Genomic DNA, 24,979 nt, shown 5'->3' with positions numbered 1-24,979 from the left:
CTATCCCCCTGCCCTGACTCCTGTGTCATCCTATCCCCCTGCCCTGACTCCTGTGGTGTCCTATCCTCCTGCCCTGACTCCTGTGGTGTCCTATCCTCCTACCCTGACTCCTGTGGTGCCCTATCCTCCTACCCTGACTCCTGTGTCATCCTATCCCCCTGCCCTGACTCCTGTGGTGTCCTATCCTCCTGCCCTGACTCCTGTGGTGTCCTATCCCCCTGCCCTGACTCCTGTGGTGTCCTATCCTCCTACCCTGACTCCTGTGTCATCCTATCCCCCTGCCCTGACTCCTGTGTCATCCTATCCCCCTGCCCGTACTCCTGTGGTGTCCTATCCCCCTGCCCTGACTCCTGTGGTGTCCTATCCCCCTGCCCTGACTCCTGTGTCAACCTATCCCCCTGCCCTAACTCCTGTGTGCTTGTGAGTCCCCATGTGCAGACAACGCCTCTAAGTGACATCTTCCAAATGTTAGGCTTCCCTTCCACCCCTGGCTGAGGTACATCGACATTCTCAGCATAAGAACATAAGAAATAGGAGCAGGAGTCGGCCATTCGGCCCCTTGAGCCTGCTCCACCATTCAATAAGACCATGGCTGATCTGATCTTGGCCTCAACCCCACTTTCCCGCCTGCTCCTTGACTCCCCTGTAGCTCAAATATATGTCGATCTCCACCTTGAATATATTCAATGACTCCGCCTCCACAGCTCTCTGGGGTAGCTGAACAAAAGAGTGTTAAGAATGAAGAAATCTGGTGTAGCATCTCCTCCAGCCTCGCCAGTGGGCGCAGCCTCCGCTCTGCCCCTCCCTGATTGCCAGGACACCCTCTTCAGTTGGTTCCAGCCTGTTGTGTGTCATCTTTTCCTGTGAGAAAGAGGGAGGTGTGTTAGCAAGAGTCTTATGAGGTGTTTGGAGAGTGTGGCTGTTGTGGTCGAATAGCTGATGGTCTATGTGTGAGGTGTGGGTAAGTGAGGGGAAAAAAAAGCAAAAATTCTTGCATTTATATAGCGCCTTTCAAGACCTCAGGATGTCCCAAAGCGCTTTACAGTCAATTAGGTACTTTTTTGACGTGTAGTCACTGTTGTAATGTAGGAAACGCGGCAGCCAATCAGCACACAGCAATCTCCCACAAATTGCAGTGTAATGATGACCAGATATTGGCCCAAAAATTGGGGTCGGGGGCTTCCCGCGGGTGCAAGCCTCCGACCTTCACCCACCAAGTGCGCTGGCTGTTGAGCTGTGGGCCCGCGTGGGATTCTGCTCCTGGGCCTCCTCCAACTGCCGGCGCGTGGTGCTTGTGTATCCCAGGGGCGCAGTTAGTTCGAAGCATCCCCTGGGATCACGTGGGCCAGGGAGAGGCAATCGGAGCAGGGAAATGCCCATTCATAAAATTGACAGGAAGAGCTGTCAAAACTATAAATACTATCAGCCCCAAAACATCACTGAAACTTCAAATACATTTTTTATAAAATCACATTTTTTAAATAACTATAAATTACATAAAATAACTATTGTAAACAATAATTTAAATTTTTGAAAAAATTAATTAAATTTTCTAACGGGGCTAAAAATAAACTTACCTTTCCTTAAAGTATTTAAAAATAATAAATCTGTGGAAAAAATGTTTTAATTTTAATTAATTCACCACTTACCTTGTTTAAAAGCAGGCCTTGCACCTGCTTTTTAAAAGTGTAACTCCTGGAGACTTAGCCTCCCGGAGAAATCTGGAAAAAACAAAGGAAGTTCCAGGCGCACGCACTGCCTCTCCGGCGCATGCGTTCCACCTGTCAACCCCTTCTTTCAGGGGAACGGAAGTTCCGGTTACCCGCGCATGCGCAGTGCATGCATGAAACCGGCACTTCCGTTGGGTCTACGGGTGAGTTCCCCGTGCGTACTCACCCATGGAGACATTAATTTCTGGGCCAATTATGTTTTAGTGATGTTCATTGAGGGATAAATACTGGCCCCAGGAGAACTCCTCTGCTCTTCACCAAATTAGTGCCATGGGATCTTTTTTACATCCACCTGAGAGAGCAGACGGGTTGAAATCATGGTGGGTGTGGTGGGAAGGGGGTGCACTGATTGTAGGAGTGGGGAGGGCAGTCTGCTGAATTCTGTCAGTGTTTTCATTAATGAGGCTGTAAGTGAGCAGAGGGTATGAGCAGCATTCATACCTCAACAACTCCACTTTATCATTACATTCCTTGCAGTCATGTCCTGGGTGCAGTGCTCCAGGCATGGACATGACCACCGGTTTCCGCCCAATGTCTGTGATGAAGGAAGCCTGGAGGTCTTCCTCCCCCTTGGGGGAAGAGGATGATCCTCCTCCTCTCCACTGCCTGCACCAGGGTCTCCATTGCAGAAAACCTTGCAGCCCGCTCACCACTTCCTTCAGCCATTTCTGCAGCCAGAACACACTTCTCCTTTGATAGCTGCTGGCTGCTTTAAGTGGTGCCGGGGCAGTCAATCTGCCTCCATCCCCCGCACCAATAGGCAAACAGCCAATAAGTAGCATGGGTAGTGCCGGCTGTATAACCTGTGTGATTATAATCAGCAGGAAGCATGAATATTATGTGCTGCCCAAGTCAATACTAGCGGCGATAGCAAAATACTGCGGATGCTGGAAATCCGACATAACAGCAGGAAATGCTGGAAAAACTCAGCAGGCCAGGCAACATCTGTGGAGACAGAAACAGAGTCAATGTTTCAGGTCGATGACCCTTCATCAGAACTGAGAAAAAAGCAGGAAATGAAACGGATGAAAAGCAAGTTTGGGGGCTGGGAAATGGGGGAGGGGATGAAAGAACAAACGGGAAGTTCTGTGAGAGGTGAAGAGACATTAAGAGATATTCAAGGCGAGACAAGATGGTAATAGGACAGGTAAAGAGACAAAGGATGGCTCTAGATGAAGTGTGAAATGCGCTGGCAGAATGAAAGACAACTGCCATGTGGGAGAGAAAAAAAAAGGAAAAGGCACAAACCAAAAGTGTGGATCAAAAATATATAAAAATATGATAGGGGCCGAGGTTATGATCTGAAATTGTTGAACTTGATATTGAGTCCAGAGGGCTGTAAAGTGCCTAATCGGAAGATGAGGTGCTGTTCCTCGCGCTTACGCTGAGCTTCTGTGGAACAATGCAAGAGGCCGAGGACGGTGAGGTCTGAGTGGGAATGGAGCATTGAATTTAAATGACAGGCGACCGGAAGCTCGGGGTCCCCCTTACGGACTGCATGGAGGTGTAAGTCAATACTAGCGGCCCCTCCCACTGCACACCCACTTTCAGGCGTGATCAGATTTCCAGGTCATGATCTCTTCTGAAAAGAGCACCTCAGAAATACAGGCAATGTGCTCAGAGATCTGAAACTATTTACAGGAATAAAGTGAAGCAGTTATATCCGAGAGAAAGTGATCAATAGAATAGATATGTTTAAAAAAATTAGAATAGCTGTGTAGGACAGGAGGCAGAGACTCCAGCTTCTGTGCAAGTTTTTATGTAGCCTGATTGCGACTTACTTCTCCCTAATTTTATTGACTGACAGATAAAGGGAAAATATTCCTCGGATGTGAAGCTGTCGCTTTGATGATTGCTATTCTGCCAATTTTGAAATCAAAACAAAATAGTGAGTATCTCTAGAGTAGAAAGCAGTGAACCACTGATATCAGTATCTTCTGTCTCTCCACCTGAAGGCTTGGTGCAAGAAAGCAAGCCGCAAAGATCCCTACCCTGTTGTGTTGTTCAAGAGACTGACGCTGTGCCCACACAGAAAAGAGATGAAGTTTCCACTCTTATCAGTATGAGAATAAACTTCTTTGAAATTTATGCACAAGGGACCAAGGTTGCTTGAATCACTAAAGGGGTGTAGACTATTGCTCTTACTGGGCAGTGTAGATGGAGTTTGTTGCACAAGACAGACTTTTCCAGTAATTGACAAAATTGTGAAAGAAAGCCCAAACTGAAGGGCAATTCACATGACAAAATTCCTCTTCACGGCCTTGTACCCACTGCATGATAGCTCATATTATTGCTTTAACTTCAAAAAGGTCACGTCATATCAAGATAAAGGTGGTTGTTGTCACCTCTCCATATTGTACACCCATGATGCTTGTGTTTGTATTGAGTAGATAGTTTCCTGATCTGGTGTTGGGGTTAGTTTCCTGATCTGGTGTTGGGGTTAGTTTCCTGATCTGGTGTTGGGGATTGTTTCCTGATCTGTTGTTGGGGTAAGTTTCCTGATCTGGTGTTGTGGTTAGTTTCCTGATCTGGTGTTGGGGTTGGTTTCCTGATCTGGTGTTGTGGTTAGTTTCCTGATCTGGTGTTGGGGACATTTTCCAGATCTGGTGTTGGGGTAAGGTTCCTGATCTGGTGTTGGGGTTAGTTTCCTGATCTGGGGTTGGGGTTGGTTTCCTGATCTGGTGTTGTGGTTAGTTTCCTGATCTGGTGTTGGTGTTAGTTTCCTGATCTGGTGTTGGGGTAAGTTTCCTGATCTGGTGTTGGTGTTAATTTCCTGATCTGGTGTTGGGGATTGTTTCCTGATCTGATGTTGGGGATTGTTTCCTGATCTGGTGTTGGGGTAAGGTTCCTGATCTGGTGTTGGGGTTAGTTTCCTGATCTGGGGTTGGGGTTGGTTTCCTGATCTGGTGTTGTGGTTAGTTTCCTGATCTGGTGTTGGAGACTGTTTCCAGATCTGGTGTTGGGGTAAGTTTCCTGATCTGGTGTTGGTGTTAATTTCCTGATCTGGTGTTGGGGATTGTTTCCTGATCTGATGTTGGGGATTGTTTCCTGATCTGGTGTTGGGGTTAGTTTCCTGATCTGGTGTTGGGGTTAGTTTCCTGATCTGGTGTTGGGGATTGTTTCCTGATCTGGTGTTGGGGATTGTTTCCTGATCTGGTGTTGGGGTTAGCTTTCTGATCTGGCGTTGGGGATAGTTTACTGATCTGGTGTTGGGGATTATTTCCTGATCTGATGTTGGGGATTGTTTCCTGAGCTGGTGTTGGTGACTGTTTCCTGATCTGGTGTTGAGGATTGTTTCCTGATCTGGTGTTGGGGTTATTTTCCTGATCTGGTGCTGGGGATTGTTTCCTGATCTGATGTTGGAGTTAGTTACCTGATCTGGTGTTGGGGCTAGTTTCCTGATCAGGTGGTCGGGATAGTTTCATGATCTGGTGTTGGGGATTGTTTCCTGATCTGGTGTTGTGGATTGTTTCCTGATCTGGTGTTAGGGATTGTTTCCTGGTCTGGTGTTGGGTTTAGTTTCCTGATCTGGTGTTGGGTATTGTTTCCTGATCTGGTGTTGGGGATTGTTCCCTGATCTGGTGTTGGGGATTGTTTCCTGATCTGGTGTTGAGGATTGTTTCTTGATCAGGTGCAGGCATTAGTTTCCTGATCTGGTGTTTGGGTTAGTTTCCTGGTCTGATGTTGAGGTTAGTTTCCTGATCTGGTTCTGCGGTTAGTTTCCCGATCTGGTGTTGGGGATTGTTTGCTGATCTGGTGTTGAGTTTTGTTTCCTGATCAGGTGTTGGCATTAGTTTCCTCATCTGTTGATCATGTTAGTTTCCTGATCTGGTGTTGAGGGTAGTTTCCTGATCTGGTGTTGGGGATTGTTTCCTGATCTGGTGTTGGGGATTGTTTCCTGATCTGGGTTTGGGGTTAGTTTCCTGATCTGGTGTCGGAGATTGTTTCCTGATCTGGTGTTGAGGAATTTTCCCTCATCTGGTGTTGCGGTTAGTTTCCTGATCTGGTGTTGGGGATTGTTTCCTGATCTGGTGTTGGGGATTATTTCCTGATCTGATGTTGGGGATTGTTTCCTGAGCTGGTGTTGGGGATTGTTTCCTGATCTGGTGTTGAGGATTGTTTCCTTATCTGGTGTTGGGGTTATTTTCCTGATCTGGTGCTGGGGATTGTTTCCTGATCTGATGTTGGAGGTAGTTACCTGATCTGGTGTTGGGGCAAGTTTCCTGATCAGGTGCTCGGGATAGTTTCATGATCTGGTGTTGGGGATTGTTTCCTGATCTGGTGTTGTGGATTGTTTCCTGATCTGGTGTTAGGGGTTGTTTCCTGGTCTGGTGTTGTGTTTAGTTTCCTGATCTGGTGTTGGGTATTGTTTCCTGATCTGGTGTCGGGGATTGTTCCCTGATCTGGTGTTGGGGATTGTTTCCTGATCTGGTGTTGAGGATTGTTTCCTGATCTGTTGTTTGGGTTAGTTTCCTGATTTGGTTCTGCGGTTAGTTTCCTGATCTGGTGTTGGGGATTGTTTCCTGGTCTGGTGTTGCGGATTGTTTCCTGAGCTGGTGTTGCGGATTGTTTCCTGATCTGGTTCTGTGGTTAGTTTCCTGATCTGGTGTTGTCGATTTCGCTGATCTGGTGTTGTGGTTAGTTTCCTGATCTGGTGTTGGGGTCAGTTTCCTGATCTGGTGCTGGATTTAGTTTCTTGATCTGCTGTTGGGTTTAGTTTCCTGATCAGGAGTTGAGGTTAGTTTCCTGATCTGGTGTTGGGGATGGTTCCTGATCTGGTGCTGGGAATTATTCCCTGATCTGTTGTTGGAGTTAGTTTCCTGATCTGGTGTTGGGGATTTTTTCCTGATCTGGTGTTGGGTTTCGTTTCCTGATCTGGTGTAGGGGATTGTTTCCTGATCTGGTGATGGGTTTAGTTTCCTGATCTGGTGCAGGGGATTGTTTCCTGATCTGGTGTTGGGGATTGTATCCTGATCCGGGGTTGGGGATTGTTTCCTGATCTGGTGTTGGGGATTGTTTCCTGACCTGGTGTTGGGGATTGTTTCCTGACCAGGTGTCGGGGTTATTTTCCCGATCAGGTGCTGGCATTAGTTTCCTGATCTTGTGTTGGGGATTGTTTCCTGATCTGGTGTTGAGTGTTGTTTCCTGATCAGGTGTTGGCATTAGTTTCCTGATCTGTTGATCATGTTAGTCTCCTGATCTGGTGTTGAGGGTAGTTTCCTGATCTGGTGTTGGAGATTGTTTCCTGATCTGGTGTTGGGGATTGTTTCCTGATCTGGTGTTGGGGTTAGTTTCCTGATCTGGTTTCGGAGATTGTTTCCTGATCTGGTGTTGAGGAAATTTTCCTGATCTGGTTCTGTGGTTAGTTTCCTGATTTGCTGTTGTTGATTTTTCCCTCCTCTGGTGTTGTGGTTAGTTTCCTGATCTGGTGTTGGGGATTGTTTCCTGATCTGGTGTTGGGGATTATTTCCTGATCTGATGTTGGGGATTGTTTCCTGAGCTGGTGTTGGGGATTGTTTCCTGATCTGGTGTTGAGGATTGTTTCCTGATCTGGTGTTGGCATTAGTTTCCTGATCTGTTGATCATGTTAGTTTCCTGATCTGGTGTTGAGGGTAGTTACCTGATCTGGCGTTGGGGATTGTTTCCTGATCTGGTGTTGGGGATTGTTTCCTGATCTGGTGTTGGGTTTAATTTCCTGATCTGGTGTAAGGGATTGTTTCCTCATCTGGTTGTGGGGATTCTTTCCTGATCCGCTGTTGGGGACTGTTCCCTGATCTGGTGTTGGGGATTGTTTCCTGATCTGGTGTTGGGGATTGTTTCCTGATCTTGTGTAAGGTATTGTTTTCTCATCTGGTTGTGGGGATTCTTTCCTGATCCGCTGTTGGGGATTGTTCCCTGATCTGGTGTTGGGGATTGTTTACTGATCTAGTGTTGAGTGTTGTTTCCTGATCAGGTGTTGGCATTAGTTTCCTGATCTGGTGTTGGAGTTAGTTTCCTGATCTGGTTCTGCGGTTAGTTTCCTGATCTGGTGTTGAGGGTAGTTTCCTGATGTGGTTTTGGAGATTGTTTCCTGATCTGGTGTTGGGGATTGTTTCCTGATCTCGTGTTGGGGTTAGTTTCCTGATCTGGTTTCGGAGATTGTTTCCTGATCTGGTGTTGAGGAATTTTTCCTGATCTGGTTCTGTTGTTAGTTTCCTGATCTGCTGTTGTTGATTCTTCCCTCATCTGGTGTTGTGGTTAGTTTACTGATCTGGTGTTGGGGATTGTTTCCTGATCTGGTGTTGGGGATTTTTTCCTGATCTGATGTTGGGGATTGTTTTATGAGCTGGTGTTGGGTTTAGTTTCCTGATCTGGTGTAAGGGACTGTTTCCTCATCTGGTTGTGGGGATTCTTTCCTGATCTGCTGTTGGGGCTTGTTCCCTGAGCTGGTGTTGGGGATTGTTTCCTGATCAGGTGTTGGGGATTGTTTCCTGATCTGGTGTAAGGTATTGTTTCCTCATGTGGTTGTGGGGATTCTTTCCTGATCCCCTGTTGGGGATTGTTCCCTGATCTGGTGTTGGGGATTGTTTCCTGGTCTGGTGTTGGGGATTGTTTCCTGATCTGGTGTTGGGGATTGTTTCCTGATCTGGTGTTGGGGATTATTTCCTGATCTGATGTTGAGGATTGTTTCCTGAGCTGGTGTTGGGGATTGTTTCCTGATCTGGTTTTGAGGATTGTTTCCTGATCTGGTATTGGGGTTATTTTCCTGATCTGGTGCTGGGGATTGTTTCCTGATCTGATGTTGGAGTTAGTTACCTGATCTGGTGTTGGGGCAAGTTTCCTGATCAGGTGCTCTGGATAGTTTCATGATCTGGTGTTGGGAATTGTTTCCTGATCTGGTGTTGTGGATTGTATCCTGATCTGGTGTTAGGGGTTGTTTCCTGGTCTGGTGTTGGGTTTAGTTTCCTGATCTGGTGTTGGGTATTGTTTCCTGATCTGGTGTCGGGGATTGTTCCCTGATCTGGTGTTGGGGATTGTTTCCTGATCTGGTGTTGAGGATTGTTTCCTGATCTGTTGTTGGGGTTAGTTTCCTGATCTGGTTCTGCGGTTAGTTTCCTGATCTGATGTTGGGGATTGTTTCCTGATCTGGTGTTGCGGATTGTTTCCTGAGCTGGTGTTGCGGATTGTTTCCTGATCTGGTTCTGTGGTTAGTTTCCTGATCTGGTGTTGTCGATTTTCCCTGATCTGGTGTTGTGGTTAGTTTCCTGATCTGATGTTGAGGTTAGTTTCCTGATCTGGTTCTGCGGTTAGTTTCCCGATCTGGTGTTGGGGATTGTTTGCTGATCTGGTGTTGAGTGTTGTTTCCTGATCAGGTGTTGGCATTAGTTTCCTCATCTGTTGATCATGTTAGTTTCCTGATCTGGTGTTGAGGGTAGTTTCCTGATCTGGTGTTGGGGATTGTTTCCTGATCTGGTGTTGGGGATTGTTTCCTGATCTGGGTTTGGGGTTAGTTTCCTGATCTGGTGTCGGAGATTGTTTCCTGATCTGGTGTTGAGGAATTTTCCCTCATCTGGTGTTGCGGTTAGTTTCCTGATCTGGTGTTGGGGATTGTTTCCTGATCTGGTGTTGGGGATTATTTCCTGATCTGATGTTGGGGATTGTTTCCTGAGCTGGTGTTGGGGATTGTTTCCTGATCTGGTGTTGAGGATTGTTTCCTTATCTGGTGTTGGGGTTATTTTCCTGATCTGGTGCTGGGGATTGTTTCCTGATCTGATGTTGGAGGTAGTTACCTGATCTGGTGTTGGGGCAAGTTTCCTGATCAGGTGCTCGGGATAGTTTCATGATCTGGTGTTGGGGATTGTTTCCTGATCTGGTGTTGTGGATTGTTTCCTGATCTGGTGTTAGGGGTTGTTTCCTGGTCTGGTGTTGGGTTTAGTTTCCTGATCTGGTGTTGGGTATTGTTTCCTGATCTGGTGTCGGGGATTGTTCCCTGATCTGGTGTTGGGGATTGTTTCCTGATCTGGTGTTGAGGATTGTTTCCTGATCTGTTGTTTGGGTTAGTTTCCTGATTTGGTTCTGCGGTTAGTTTCCTGATCTGGTGTTGGGGATTGTTTCCTGGTCTGGTGTTGCGGATTGTTTCCTGAGCTGGTGTTGCGGATTGTTTCCTGATCTGGTTCTGTGGTTAGTTTCCTGATCTGGTGTTGTCGATTTCGCTGATCTGGTGTTGTGGTTAGTTTCCTGATCTGGTGTTGGGGTCAGTTTCCTGATCTGGTGCTGGATTTAGTTTCTTGATCTGCTGTTGGGTTTAGTTTCCTGATCAGGAGTTGAGGTTAGTTTCCTGATCTGGTGTTGGGGATGGTTCCTGATCTGGTGCTGGGAATTATTCCCTGATCTGTTGTTGGGGTTAGTTTCCTGATCTGGTGTTGGGGATTTTTTCCTGATCTGGTGTTGGGTTTAGTTTCCTGATCTGGTGTAGGGGATTGTTTCCTGATCTGGTGATGGGTTTAGTTTCCTGATCTGGTGCAGGGGATTGTTTCCTGATCCGGTGTTGTGGATTGTATCCTGATCCGGGGTTGGGGATTGTTTCCTGATCCGGTGTTTTGGATAGTTTCTTGATCAGGTGTTGGGCATAGTTTCCTGATCTGGTGTGGGGGATTGTTTCCTGACCTGGTGTTGGGGATTGTTTCCTGACCAGGTGTCGGGGTTATTTTCCCGATCAGGTGCTGGCATTAGTTTCCTGATCTGGTGTTGGGGATTGTTTCCTGATCTGGTGTTGAGTGTTGTTTCCTGATCAGGTGTTGGCATTAGTTTCCTGATCTGTTGATCATGTTAGTCTCCTGATCTGGTGTTGAGGGTAGTTTCCTGATCTGGTGTTGGAGATTGTTTCCTGATCTGGTGTTGGGGATTGTTTCCTGATCTGGTGTTGGGGTTAGTTTCCTGATCTGGTTTCGGAGATTGTTTCCTGATCTGGTGTTGAGGAAATTTTCCTGATCTGGTTCTGTGGTTAGTTTCCTGATTTGCTGTTGTTGATTTTTCCCTCCTCTGGTGTTGTGGTTAGTTTCCTGATCTGGTGTTGGGGATTGTTTCCTGATCTGGTGTTGGGGATTATTTCCTGATCTGATGTTGGGGATTGTTTCCTGAGCTGGTGTTGGGGATTGTTTCCTGATCTGGTGTTGAGGATTGTTTCCTGATCTGGTGTTGGCATTAGTTTCCTGATCTGTTGATCATGTTAGTTTCCTGATCTGGTGTTGAGGGTAGTTACCTGATCTGGCGTTGGGGATTGTTTCCTGATCTGGTGTTGGGGATTGTTTCCTGATCTGGTGTTGGGTTTAATTTCCTGATCTGGTGTAAGGGATTGTTTCCTCATCTGGTTGTGGGGATTCTTTCCTGATCCGCTGTTGGGGACTGTTCCCTGATCTGGTGTTGGGGATTGTTTCCTGATCTGGTGTTGGGGATTGTTTCCTGATCTTGTGTAAGGTATTGTTTTCTCATCTGGTTGTGGGGATTCTTTCCTGATCCGCTGTTGGGGATTGTTCCCTGATCTGGTGTTGGGGATTGTTTACTGATCTAGTGTTGAGTGTTGTTTCCTGATCAGGTGTTGGCATTAGTTTCCTGATCTGGTGTTTGGGTTAGTTTCCTGGTCTGATGTTGGAGTTAGTTTCCTGATCTGGTTCTGCGGTTAGTTTCCTGATCTGGTGTTGAGGGTAGTTTCCTGATGTGGTTTTGGAGATTGTTTCCTGATCTGGTGTTGGGGATTGTTTCCTGATCTCGTGTTGGGGTTAGTTTCCTGATCTGGTTTCGGAGATTGTTTCCTGATCTGGTGTTGAGGAATTTTTCCTGATCTGGTTCTGTTGTTAGTTTCCTGATCTGCTGTTGTTGATTCTTCCCTCATCTGGTGTTGTGGTTAGTTTACTGATCTGGTGTTGGGGATTGTTTCCTGATCTGGTGTTGGGGATTTTTTCCTGATCTGATGTTGGGGATTGTTTTATGAGCTGGTGTTGGGTTTAGTTTCCTGATCTGGTGTAAGGGACTGTTTCCTCATCTGGTTGTGGGGATTCTTTCCTGATCTGCTGTTGGGGATTGTTCCCTGATCTGGTGTTGGGGATTGTTTCCTGGTCTGGTGTTGGGGATTCTTTCCTGATCCGCTGTTGGGGATTGTTCCCTGATCTAGTGTTGGGGATTGTTTCCTGGTCTGGTGTTGGGGATTGTTTCCTGATCTGGTGTTGGGGATTGTTTCCTGATCTGGTGTTGGGGATTATTTCCTGATCTGATGTTGAGGATTGTTTCCTGAGTTGGTGTTGGGGATTGTTTCCTGATCTGGTTTTGAGGATTGTTTCCTGATCTGGTGTTGGGGTTATTTTCCTGATCTGGTGCTGGGGATTGTTTCCTGATCTGATGTTGGAGTTAGTTACCTGATCTGGTGTTGGGGCAAGTTTCCTGATCAGGTGCTCTGGATAGTTTCATGATCTGGTGTTGGGAATTGTTTCCTGATCTGGTGTTGTGGATTGTATCCTGATCTGGTGTTAGGGGTTGTTTCCTGGTCTGGTGTTGGGTTTAGTTTCCTGATCTGGTGTTGGGTATTGTTTCCTGATCTGGTGTCGGGGATTGTTCCCTGATCTGGTGTTGGGGATTGTTTCCTGATCTGGTGTTGAGGATTGTTTCCTGATCTGTTGTTGGGGTTAGTTTCCTGATCTGGTTCTGCGGTTAGTTTCCTGATCTGATGTTGGGGATTGTTTCCTGATCTGGTGTTGTGGATTGTTTCCTGAGCTGGTGTTGCGGATTGTTTCCTGATCTGGTTCTGTGGTTAGTTTCCTGATCTGGTGTTGTCGATTTTCCCTGATCTGGTGTTGTGGTTAGTTTCCTGATCTGATGTTGAGGTTAGTTTCCTGATCTGGTTCTGCGGTTAGTTTCCCGATCTGGTGTTGGGGATTGTTTGCTGATCTGGTGTTGAGTGTTGTTTCCTGATCAGGTGTTGGCATTAGTTTCCTCATCTGTTGATCATGTTAGTTTCCTGATCTGGTATTGAGGGTAGTTTCCTGATCTGGTGTTGGGGATTGTTTCCTGATCTGGTGTTGGGGATTGTTTCCTGATCTGGGTTTGGGGTTAGTTTCCTGATCTGGTGTCGGAGATTGTTTCCTGATCTGGTGTTGAGGAATTTTCCCTCATCTGGTGTTGCGGTTAGTTTCCTGATCTGGTGTTGGGGATTGTTTCCTGATCTGGTGTTGGGGATTATTTCCTGATCTGATGTTGGGGATTGTTTCCTGAGCTGGTGTTGGGGATTGTTTCCTGATCTGGTGTTGAGGATTGTTTCCTTATCTGGTGTTGGGGTTATTTTCCTGATCTGGTGCTGGGGATTGTTTCCTGATCTGATGTTGGAGGTAGTTACCTGATCTGGTGTTGGGGCAAGTTTCCTGATCAGGTGCTCGGGATAGTTTCATGATCTGTTGTTGGGGATTGTTTCCTGATCTGGTGTTGTGGATTGTTTCCTGATCTGGTGTTAGGGGTTGTTTCCTGGTCTGGTGTTGGGTTTAGTTTCCTGATCTGGTGTTGGGTATTGTTTCCTGATCTGGTGTCGGGGATTGTTCCCTGATCTGGTGTTGGGGATTGTTTCCTGATCTGGTGTTGAGGATTGTTTCCTGATCTGTTGTTTGGGTTAGTTTCCTGATTTGGTTCTGCGGTTAGTTTCCTGATCTGGTGTTGGGGATTGTTTCCTGGTCTGGTGTTGCGGATTGTTTCCTGAGCTGGTGTTGCGGATTGTTTCCTGATCTGGTTCTGTGGTTAGTTTCCTGATCTGGTGTTGTCGATTTCGCTGATCTGGTGTTGTGGTTAGTTTCCTGATCTGGTGTTGGGGTCAGTTTCCTGATCTGGTGCTGGATTTAGTTTATTGATCTGCTGTTGGGTTTAGTTTCCTGATCAGGAGTTGAGGTTAGTTTCCTGATCTGGTGTTGGGGATGGTTCCTGATCTGGTGCTGGGAATTATTCCCTGATCTGTTGTTGGGGTTAGTTTCCTGATCTGGTGTTGGGGATTTTTTCCTGATCTGGTGTTGGGTTTAGTTTCCTGATCTGGTGTAGGGGATTGTTTCCTGATCTGGTGATGGGTTTAGTTTCCTGATCTGGTGCAGGGGATTGTTTCCTGATCCGGTGTTGGGGATTGTATCCTGATCCGGGGTTGGGGATTGTTTCCTGATCCGGTGTTTTGGATAGTTTCTTGATCAGGTGTTGGGCATAGTTTCCTGATCTGGTGTTGGGGATTGTTTCCTGACCTGGTGTTGGGGATTGTTTCCTGACCAGGTGTCGGGGTTATTTTCCCGATCAGGTGCTGGCATTAGTTTCCTGATCTGGTGTTGGGGATTGTTTCCTGATCTGGTGTTGAGTGTTGTTTCCTGATCAGGTGTTGGCATTAGTTTCCTGATCTGTTGATCATGTTAGTCTCCTGATCTGGTGTTGAGGGTAGTTTCCTGATCTGGTGTTGGAGATTGTTTCCTGATCTGGTGTTGGGGATTGTTTCCTGATCTGGTGTTGGGGTTAGTTTCCTGATCTGGTTTCGGAGATTGTTTCCTGATCTGGTGTTGAGGAAATTTTCCTGATCTGGTTCTGTGGTTAGTTTCCTGATTTGCTGTTGTTGATTTTTCCCTCCTCTGGTGTTGTGGTTAGTTTCCTGATCTGGTGTTGGGGATTGTTTCCTGATCTGGTGTTGGGGATTATTTCCTGATCTGATGTTGGGGATTGTTTCCTGAGCTGGTGTTGGGGATTGTTTCCTGATCTGGTGTTGAGGATTGTTTCCTGATCTGGTGTTGGCATTAGTTTCCTGATCTGTTGATCATGTTAGTTTCCTGATCTGGTGTTGAGGGTAGTTACCTGATCTGGCGTTGGGGATTGTTTCCTGATCTGGTGTTGGGGATTGTTTCCTGATCTGGTGTTGGGTTTAATTTCCTGATATGGTGTAAGGGATTGTTTCCTCATCTGGTTGTGGGGATTCTTTCCTGATCCGCTGTTGGGGACTGTTCCCTGATCTGGTGTTGGGGATTGTTTCCTGATCTGGTGTTGGGGATTGTTTCCTGATCTTGTGTAAGGTATTGTTTTCTCATCTGGTTGTGGGGATTCTTTCCTGATCCGCTGTTGGGGATTGTTCCCTGATCTGGTGTTGGGGGTTGTTTACTGATCTAGTGTTGAGTGTTGTTTCCTGATCAGGTGTTGGCATTAGTTTCCTGATCTGGTGTTTGGGTTAGTTTCCTGGTCTGATGTTGGAGTTAGTTTCCTGATCTGGTTCTGCGGTTAGTTTCCTGATCTGGTGTTGAGGGTAGTTTCCTGATGTGGTTTTGGAGATTGTTTCCTGATCTGGTGTTGGGGATTGTTTCCTGATCTCGTGTTGGAGTTAGTTTCCTGATCTGGTTTCGGAGATTGTTTCCTGATCTGGTGTTGAGGAATTTTTCCTGATCTGGTTCTGTTGTTAGTTTCCTGATCTGCTGTTGTTGATTCTTCCCTCATCTGGTGTTGTGGTTAGTTTACTGATCTGGTGTTGGGGATTGTTTCCTGATCTGGTGTTGGGGATTTTTTCCTGATCTGATGTTGGGGATTGTTTTATGAGCTGGTGTTGGGTTTAGTTTCCTGATCTGGTGTAAGGGACTGTTTCCTCATCTGGTTGTGGGGATTCTTTCCTGATCTGCTGTTGGGGCTTGTTCCCTGAGCTGGTGTTGGGGATTGTTTCCTGATCAGGTGTTGGGGATTGTTTCCTGATCTGGTGTAAGGTATTGTTTCCTCATGTGGTTGTGGGGATTCTTTCCTGATCCCCTGTTGGGGATTGTTCCCTGATCTGGTGTTGGGGATTGTTTCCTGGTCTGGTGTTGGGGATTGTTTCCTGATCTGGTGTTGGGGATTGTTTCCTGATCTGGTGTTGGGGATTATTTCCTGATCTGATGTTGAGGATTGTTTCCTGAGCTGGTGTTGGGGATTGTTTCCTGATCTGGTGTTGAGGATTGTTTCCTGATCTGGTGTTGGGGTTATTTTCCTGATCTGGTGCTGGGGATTGTTTCCTGATCTGATGTTGGAGTTAGTTACCTGATCTGGTGTTGGGGCAAGTTTCCTGATCAGGTGCTCTGGATAGTTTCATGATCTGGTGTTGGGAATTGTTTCCTGATCTGGTGTTGTGGATTGTATCCTGATCTGGTGTTAGGGGTTGTTTCCTGGTCTGGTGTTGGGTTTAGTTTCCTGATCTGGTGTTGGGTATTGTTTCCTGATCTGGTGTCGGGGATTGTTCCCTGATCTGGTGTTGGGGATTGTTTCCTGATCTGGTGTTGAGGATTGTTTCCTGATCTGTTGTTGGGGTTAGTTTCCTGATCTGGTTCTGCGGTTAGTTTCCTGATCTGATGTTGGGGATTGTTTCCTGATCTGGTGTTGCGGATTGTTTCCTGAGCTGGTGTTGCGGATTGTTTCCTGATCTGGTTCTGTGGTTAGTTTCCTGATCTGGTGTTGTCGATTTTCCCTGATCTGGTGTTGTGGTTAGTTTCCTGATCTGATGTTGGAGGTAGTTACCTGATCTGGTGTTGGGGATTGTTTCCTGATCTGGTGTTGGGGATTATTTCCTGATCTGATGTTGGGGATTGTTTCCTGAGCTGGTGTTGGGGATTGTTTCCTGATCTGGTGTTGAGGATTGTTTCCTGATCTGGTGTTGGCATTAGTTTCCTGATCTGTTGATCATGTTAGTTTCCTGATCTGGTGTTGAGGGTAGTTACCTGATCTGGCGTTGGGGATTGTTTCCTGATCTGGTGTTGGGGATTGTTTCCTGATCTGGTGTTGGGTTTAATTTCCTGATCTGGTGTAAGGGATTGTTTCCTCATCTGGTTGTAGGGATTCTTTCCTGATCCGCTGTTGGGGACTGTTCCCTGATCTGGTGTTGGGGATTGTTTCCTGATCTGGTGTTGGGGATTGTTTCCTGATCTTGTGTAAGGTATTGTTTTCTCATCTGGTTGTGGGGATTCTTTCCTGATCCGCTGTTGGGGATTGTTCCCTGATCTGGTGTTGGGGATTGTTTACTGATCTAGTGTTGAGTGTTGTTTCCTGATCAGGTGTTGGCATTAGTTTCCTGATCTGGTGTTTGGGTTAGTTTCCTGGTCTGATGTTGGAGTTAGTTTCCTGATCTGGTTCTGCGGTTAGTTTCCTGATCTGGTGTTGAGGGTAGTTTCCTGATGTGGTTTTGGAGATTGTTTCCTGATCTGGTGTTGGGGATTGTTTCCTGATCTCGTGTTGGGGTTAGTTTCCTGATCTGGTTTCGGAGATTGTTTCCTGATCTGGTGTTGAGGAATTTTTCCTGATCTGGTTCTGTTGTTAGTTTCCTGATCTGCTGTTGTTGATTCTTCCCTCATCTGGTGTTGTGGTTAGTTTACTGATCTGGTGTTGGGGATTGTTTCCTGATCTGGTGTTGGGGATTTTTTCCTGATCTGATGTTGGGGATTGTTTTATGAGCTGGTGTTGGGTTTAGTTTCCTGATCTGGTGTAAGGGACTGTTTCCTCATCTGGTTGTGGGGATTCTTTCCTGATCTGCTGTTGGGGATTGTTCCCTGATCTGGTGTTGGGGATTGTTTCCTGGTCTGGTGTTGGGGATTCTTTCCTGATCCGCTGTTGGGGATTGTTCCCTGATCTAGTGTTGGGGATTGTTTCCTGGTCTGGTGTTGGGGATTGTTTCCTGATCTGGTGTTGGGGATTGTTTCCTGATCTGGTGTTGGGGATTATTTCCTGATCTGATGTTGAGGATTGTTTCCTGAGTTGGTGTTGGGGATTGTTTCCTGATCTGGTTTTGAGGATTGTTTCCTGATCTGGTGTTGGGGTTATTTTCCTGATCTGGTGCTGGGGATTGTTTCCTGATCTGATGTTGGAGTTAGTTACCTGATCTGGTGTTGGGGCAAGTTTCCTGATCAGGTGCTCTGGATAGTTTCATGATCTGGTGTTGGGAATTGTTTCCTGATCTGGTGTTGTGGATTGTATCCTGATCTGGTGTTAGGGGTTGTTTCCTGGTCTGGTGTTGGGTTTAGTTTCCTGATCTGGTGTTGGGTATTGTTTCCTGATCTGGTGTCGGGGATTGTTCCCTGATCTGGTGTTGGGGATTGTTTCCTGATCTGGTGTTGAGGATTGTTTCCTGATCTGTTGTTGGGGTTAGTTTCCTGATCTGGTTCTGCGGTTAGTTTCCTGATCTGATGTTGGGGATTGTTTCCTGATCTGGTGTTGTGGATTGTTTCCTGAGCTGGTGTTGCGGATTGTTTCCTGATCTGGTTCTGTGGTTAGTTTCCTGATCTGGTGTTGTCGATTTTCCCTGATCTGGTGTTGTGGTTAGTTTCCTGATCTGATGTTGAGGTTAGTTTCCTGATCTGGTTCTGCGGTTAGTTTCCCGATCTGGTGTTGGGGATTGTTTGCTGATCTGGTGTTGAGTGTTGTTTCCTGATCAGGTGTTGGCATTAGTTTCCTCATCTGTTGATCATGTTAGTTTCCTGATCTGGTATTGAGGGTAGTTTCCTGATCTGGTGTTGGGGATTGTTTCCTGATCTGGTGTTGGGGATTGTTTCCTGATCTGGGTTTGGGGTTAGTTTCCTGATCTGGTGTCGGAGATTGTTTCCTGATCTGGTGTTGAGGAATTTTCCCTCATCTGGTGTTGCGGTTAGTTTCCTGATCTGGTGTTGGGGATTGTTTCCTGATCTGGTGTTGGGGATTATTTCCTGATCTGATGTTGGGGATTGTTTCCTGAGCTGGTGTTGGGGATTGTTTCCTGATCTGGTGTTGAGGATTGTTTCCTTATCTGGTGTTGGGGTTATTTTCCTGATCTGGTGCTGGGGATTGTTTCCTGATCTGATGTTGGAGGTAGTTACCTGATCTGGTGTTGGGGCAAGTTTCCTGATCAGGTGCTCGGGATAGTTTCATGATCTGTTGTTGGGGATTGTTTCCTGATCTGGTGTTGTGGATTGTTTCCTGATCTGGTGTTAGGGGTTGTTTCCTGGTCTGGTGTTGGGTTTAGTTTCCTGATCTGGTGTTGGGTATTGTTTCCTGATCTGGTGTCGGGGATTGTTCCCTGATCTGGTGTTGGGGATTGTTTCCTGATCTGGTGTTGAGGATTGTTTCCTGATCTGTTGTTTGGGTTAGTTTCCTGATTTGGTTCTGCGGTTAGTTTCCTGATCTGGTGTTGGGGATTGTTTCCTGGTCTGGTGTTGCGGATTGTTTCCTGAGCTGGTGTTGCGGATTGTTTCCTGATCTGGTTCTGTGGTTAGTTTCCTGATCTGGTGTTGTCGATTTCGCTGATCTGGTGTTGTGGTTAGTTTCCTGATCTGGTGTTGGGGTCAGTTTCCTGATCTGGTGCTGGATTTAGTTTATTGATCTGCTGTTGGGTTTAGTTTCCTGATCAGGAGTTGAGGTTAGTTTCCTGATCTGGTGTTGGGGATGGTTCCTGATCTGGTGCTGGGAATTATTCCCTGATCTGTTGTTGGGGTTAGTTTCCTGATCTGGTGTTGGGGATTTTTTCCTGATCTGGTGTTGGGTTTAGTTTCCTGATCTGGTGTAGGGGATTGTTTCCTGATCTGGTGATGGGTTTAGTTTCCTGATCTGGTGCAGGGGATTGTTTCCTGATCCGGTGTTGGGGATTGTATCCTGATCCGGGGTTGGGGATTGTTTCCTGATCCGGTGTTTTGGATAGTTTCTTGATCAGGTGTTGGGCATAGTTTCCTGATCTGGTGTTGGGGATTGTTTCCTGACCTGGTGTTGGGGATTGTTTCCTGACCAGGTGTCGGGGTTATTTTCCCGATCAGGTGCTGGCATTAGTTTCCTGATCTGGTGTTGGGGATTGTTTCCTGATCTGGTGTTGAGTGTTGTTTCCTGATCAGGTGTTGGCATTAGTTTCCTGATCTGTTGATCATGTTAGTCTCCTGATCTGGTGTTGAGGGTAGTTTCCTGATCTGGTGTTGGAGATTGTTTCCTGATCTGGTGTTGGGGATTGTTTCCTGATCTGGTGTTGGGGTTAGTTTCCTGATCTGGTTTCGGAGATTGTTTCCTGATCTGGTGTTGAGGAAATTTTCCTGATCTGGTTCTGTGGTTAGTTTCCTGATTTGCTGTTGTTGATTTTTCCCTCCTCTGGTGTTGTGGTTAGTTTCCTGATCTGGTGTTGGGGATTGTTTCCTGATCTGGTGTTGGGGATTATTTCCTGATCTGATGTTGGGGATTGTTTCCTGAGCTGGTGTTGGGGATTGTTTCCTGATCTGGTGTTGAGGATTGTTTCCTGATCTGGTGTTGGCATTAGTTTCCTGATCTGTTGATCATGTTAGTTTCCTGATCTGGTGTTGAGGGTAGTTACCTGATCTGGCGTTGGGGATTGTTTCCTGATCTGGTGTTGGGGATTGTTTCCTGATCTGGTGTTGGGTTTAATTTCCTGATATGGTGTAAGGGATTGTTTCCTCATCTGGTTGTGGGGATTCTTTCCTGATCCGCTGTTGGGGACTGTTCCCTGATCTGGTGTTGGGGATTGTTTCCTGATCTGGTGTTGGGGATTGTTTCCTGATCTTGTGTAAGGTATTGTTTTCTCATCTGGTTGTGGGGATTCTTTCCTGATCCGCTGTTGGGGATTGTTCCCTGATCTGGTGTTGGGGGTTGTTTACTGATCTAGTGTTGAGTGTTGTTTCCTGATCAGGTGTTGGCATTAGTTTCCTGATCTGGTGTTTGGGTTAGTTTCCTGGTCTGATGTTGGAGTTAGTTTCCTGATCTGGTTCTGCGGTTAGTTTCCTGATCTGGTGTTGAGGGTAGTTTCCTGATGTGGTTTTGGAGATTGTTTCCTGATCTGGTGTTGGGGATTGTTTCCTGATCTCGTGTTGGAGTTAGTTTCCTGATCTGGTTTCGGAGATTGTTTCCTGATCTGGTGTTGAGGAATTTTTCCTGATCTGGTTCTGTTGTTAGTTTCCTGATCTGCTGTTGTTGATTCTTCCCTCATCTGGTGTTGTGGTTAGTTTACTGATCTGGTGTTGGGGATTGTTTCCTGATCTGGTGTTGGGGATTTTTTCCTGATCTGATGTTGGGGATTGTTTTATGAGCTGGTGTTGGGTTTAGTTTCCTGATCTGGTGTAAGGGACTGTTTCCTCATCTGGTTGTGGGGATTCTTTCCTGATCTGCTGTTGGGGCTTGTTCCCTGAGCTGGTGTTGGGGATTGTTTCCTGATCAGGTGTTGGGGATTGTTTCCTGATCTGGTGTAAGGTATTGTTTCCTCATGTGGTTGTGGGGATTCTTTCCTGATCCCCTGTTGGGGATTGTTCCCTGATCTGGTGTTGGGGATTGTTTCCTGGTCTGGTGTTGGGGATTGTTTCCTGATCTGGTGTTGGGGATTGTTTCCTGATCTGGTGTTGGGGATTATTTCCTGATCTGATGTTGAGGATTGTTTCCTGAGCTGGTGTTGGGGATTGTTTCCTGATCTGGTGTTGAGGATTGTTTCCTGATCTGGTGTTGGGGTTATTTTCCTGATCTGGTGCTGGGGATTGTTTCCTGATCTGATGTTGGAGTTAGTTACCTGATCTGGTGTTGGGGCAAGTTTCCTGATCAGGTGCTCTGGATAGTTTCATGATCTGGTGTTGGGAATTGTTTCCTGATCTGGTGTTGTGGATTGTATCCTGATCTGGTGTTAGGGGTTGTTTCCTGGTCTGGTGTTGGGTTTAGTTTCCTGATCTGGTGTTGGGTATTGTTTCCTGATCTGGTGTCGGGGATTGTTCCCTGATCTGGTGTTGGGGATTGTTTCCTGATCTGGTGTTGAGGATTGTTTCCTGATCTGTTGTTGGGGTTAGTTTCCTGATCTGGTTCTGCGGTTAGTTTCCTGATCTGATGTTGGGGATTGTTTCCTGATCTGGTGTTGCGGATTGTTTCCTGAGCTGGTGTTGCGGATTGTTTCCTGATCTGGTTCTGTGGTTAGTTTCCTGATCTGGTGTTGTCGATTTTCCCTGATCTGGTGTTGTGGTTAGTTTCCTGATCTGATGTTGGAGGTAGTTACCTGATCTGGTGTTGGGGCAAGTTTCCTGATCAGGTGCTCGGGATAGTTTCATGATCTGTTGTTGGGGATTGTTTCCTGATCTGGTGTTGTGGATTGTTTCCTGATCTGGTGTTAGGGGTTGTTTCCTGGTCTGGTGTTGGGTTTAGTTTCCTGATCTGGTGTTGGGTATTGTTTCCTGATCTGGTGTCGGGGATTGTTCCCTGATCTGGTGTTGGGGATTGTTTCCTGATCTGGTGTTGAGGATTGTTTCCTGATCTGTTGTTTGGGTTAGTTTCCTGATTTGGTTCTGCGGTTAGTTTCCTGATCTGGTGTTGGGGATTGTTTCCTGGTCTGGTGTTGCGGATTGTTTCCTGAGCTGGTGTTGCGGATTGTTTCCTGATCTGGTTCTGTGGTTAGTTTCCTGATCTGGTGTTGTCGATTTCGCTGATCTGGTGTTGTGGTTAGTTTCCTGATCTGGTGTTGGGGTCAGTTTCCTGATCTGGTGCTGGATTTAGTTTATTGATCTGCTGTTGGGTTTAGTTTCCTGATCAGGAGTTGAGGTTAGTTTCCTGATCTGGTGTTGGGGATGGTTCCTGATCTGGTGCTGGGAATTATTCCCTGATCTGTTGTTGGGGTTAGTTTCCTGATCTGGTGTTGGGGATTTTTTCCTGATCTGGTGTTGGGTTTAGTTTCCTGATCTGGTGTAGGGGATTGTTTCCTGATCTGGTGATGGGTTTAGTTTCCTGATCTGGTGCAGGGGATTGTTTCCTGATCCGGTGTTGGGGATTGTATCCTGATCCGGGGTTGGGGATTGTTTCCTGATCCGGTGTTTTGGATAGTTTCTTGATCAGGTGTTGGGCATAGTTTCCTGATCTGGTGTTGGGGATTGTTTCCTGACCTGGTGTTGGGGATTGTTTCCTGACCAGGTGTCGGGGTTATTTTCCCGATCAGGTGCTGGCATTAGTTTCCTGATCTGGTGTTGGGGATTGTTTCCTGATCTGGTGTTGAGTGTTGTTTCCTGATCAGGTGTTGGCATTAGTTTCCTGATCTGTTGATCATGTTAGTCTCCTGATCTGGTGTTGAGGGTAGTTTCCTGATCTGGTGTTGGAGATTGTTTCCTGATCTGGTGTTGGGGATTGTTTCCTGATCTGGTGTTGGGGTTAGTTTCCTGATCTGGTTTCGGAGATTGTTTCCTGATCTGGTGTTGAGGAAATTTTCCTGATCTGGTTCTGTGGTTAGTTTCCTGATTTGCTGTTGTTGATTTTTCCCTCCTCTGGTGTTGTGGTTAGTTTCCTGATCTGGTGTTGGGGATTGTTTCCTGATCTGGTGTTGGGGATTATTTCCTGATCTGATGTTGGGGATTGTTTCCTGAGCTGGTGTTGGGGATTGTTTCCTGATCTGGTGTTGAGGATTGTTTCCTGATCTGGTGTTGGCATTAGTTTCCTGATCTGTTGATCATGTTAGTTTCCTGATCTGGTGTTGAGGGTAGTTACCTGATCTGGCGTTGGGGATTGTTTCCTGATCTGGTGTTGGGGATTGTTTCCTGATCTGGTGTTGGGTTTAATTTCCTGATATGGTGTAAGGGATTGTTTCCTCATCTGGTTGTGGGGATTCTTTCCTGATCCGCTGTTGGGGACTGTTCCCTGATCTGGTGTTGGGGATTGTTTCCTGATCTGGTGTTGGGGATTGTTTCCTGATCTTGTGTAAGGTATTGTTTTCTCATCTGGTTGTGGGGATTCTTTCCTGATCCGCTGTTGGGGATTGTTCCCTGATCTGGTGTTGGGGGTTGTTTACTGATCTAGTGTTGAGTGTTGTTTCCTGATCAGGTGTTGGCATTAGTTTCCTGATCTGGTGTTTGGGTTAGTTTCCTGGTCTGATGTTGGAGTTAGTTTCCTGATCTGGTTCTGCGGTTAGTTTCCTGATCTGGTGTTGAGGGTAGTTTCCTGATGTGGTTTTGGAGATTGTTTCCTGATCTGGTGTTGGGGATTGTTTCCTGATCTCGTGTTGGAGTTAGTTTCCTGATCTGGTTTCGGAGATTGTTTCCTGATCTGGTGTTGAGGAATTTTTCCTGATCTGGTTCTGTTGTTAGTTTCCTGATCTGCTGTTGTTGATTCTTCCCTCATCTGGTGTTGTGGTTAGTTTACTGATCTGGTGTTGGGGATTGTTTCCTGATCTGGTGTTGGGGATTTTTTCCTGATCTGATGTTGGGGATTGTTTTATGAGCTGGTGTTGGGTTTAGTTTCCTGATCTGGTGTAAGGGACTGTTTCCTCATCTGGTTGTGGGGATTCTTTCCTGATCTGCTGTTGGGGCTTGTTCCCTGAGCTGGTGTTGGGGATTGTTTCCTGATCAGGTGTTGGGGATTGTTTCCTGATCTGGTGTAAGGTATTGTTTCCTCATGTGGTTGTGGGGATTCTTTCCTGATCCCCTGTTGGGGATTGTTCCCTGATCTGGTGTTGGGGATTGTTTCCTGGTCTGGTGTTGGGGATTGTTTCCTGATCTGGTGTTGGGGATTGTTTCCTGATCTGGTGTTGGGGATTATTTCCTGATCTGATGTTGAGGATTGTTTCCTGAGCTGGTGTTGGGGATTGTTTCCTGATCTGGTGTTGAGGATTGTTTCCTGATCTGGTGTTGGGGTTATTTTCCTGATCTGGTGCTGGGGATTGTTTCCTGATCTGATGTTGGAGTTAGTTACCTGATCTGGTGTTGGGGCAAGTTTCCTGATCAGGTGCTCTGGATAGTTTCATGATCTGGTGTTGGGAATTGTTTCCTGATCTGGTGTTGTGGATTGTATCCTGATCTGGTGTTAGGGGTTGTTTCCTGGTCTGGTGTTGGGTTTAGTTTCCTGATCTGGTGTTGGGTATTGTTTCCTGATCTGGTGTCGGGGATTGTTCCCTGATCTGGTGTTGGGGATTGTTTCCTGATCTGGTGTTGAGGATTGTTTCCTGATCTGTTGTTGGGGTTAGTTTCCTGATCTGGTTCTGCGGTTAGTTTCCTGATCTGATGTTGGGGATTGTTTCCTGATCTGGTGTTGCGGATTGTTTCCTGAGCTGGTGTTGCGGATTGTTTCCTGATCTGGTTCTGTGGTTAGTTTCCTGATCTGGTGTTGTCGATTTTCCCTGATCTGGTGTTGTGGTTAGTTTCCTGATCTGGTGTTGGGGTCAGTTTCCTGATCTGGTGCTGGATTTAGTTTCTTGATCTGGTGTTGGGTTTAGTTTCCTTATCAGGAGTTGGGGTTACTTTCCTGATCTGGTGTTGGGGATGGTTCCTGATCTGGTGCTGGGGATTGTT

At 46.5% G+C, this 24,979-nt stretch overlaps 1 protein-coding gene across 1 annotated transcript in view; it reads left to right on the top strand.

Moving 5' to 3' along the window:
* Nucleotides 1-24,979, top strand: part of LOC147105426 (immunoglobulin superfamily member 10-like) — a 349,216-nt gene that overhangs the window by 232,132 nt on the left and 92,105 nt on the right. Inside the window, exon 7 of the mRNA XM_086011724.1 lies at nucleotides 3,538-3,618. Coding sequence (XP_085867850.1) covers nucleotides 3,538-3,618 — 81 coding nt within the window. The remainder of the gene's footprint in view (nucleotides 1-3,537; nucleotides 3,619-24,979) is intronic.

Source organism: Somniosus microcephalus, chromosome 18 (genome assembly GCF_052327205.1).
Source record: "Somniosus microcephalus isolate GS21.2 chromosome 18, FLI_Smic_1.0, whole genome shotgun sequence".
Taxonomy (NCBI): Eukaryota; Metazoa; Chordata; class Chondrichthyes; order Squaliformes; family Somniosidae; genus Somniosus; species Somniosus microcephalus.
The sequence above is the reverse complement of the archived record's forward strand: the minus strand, read 5'-3'. Positions and strand labels throughout refer to the sequence as shown.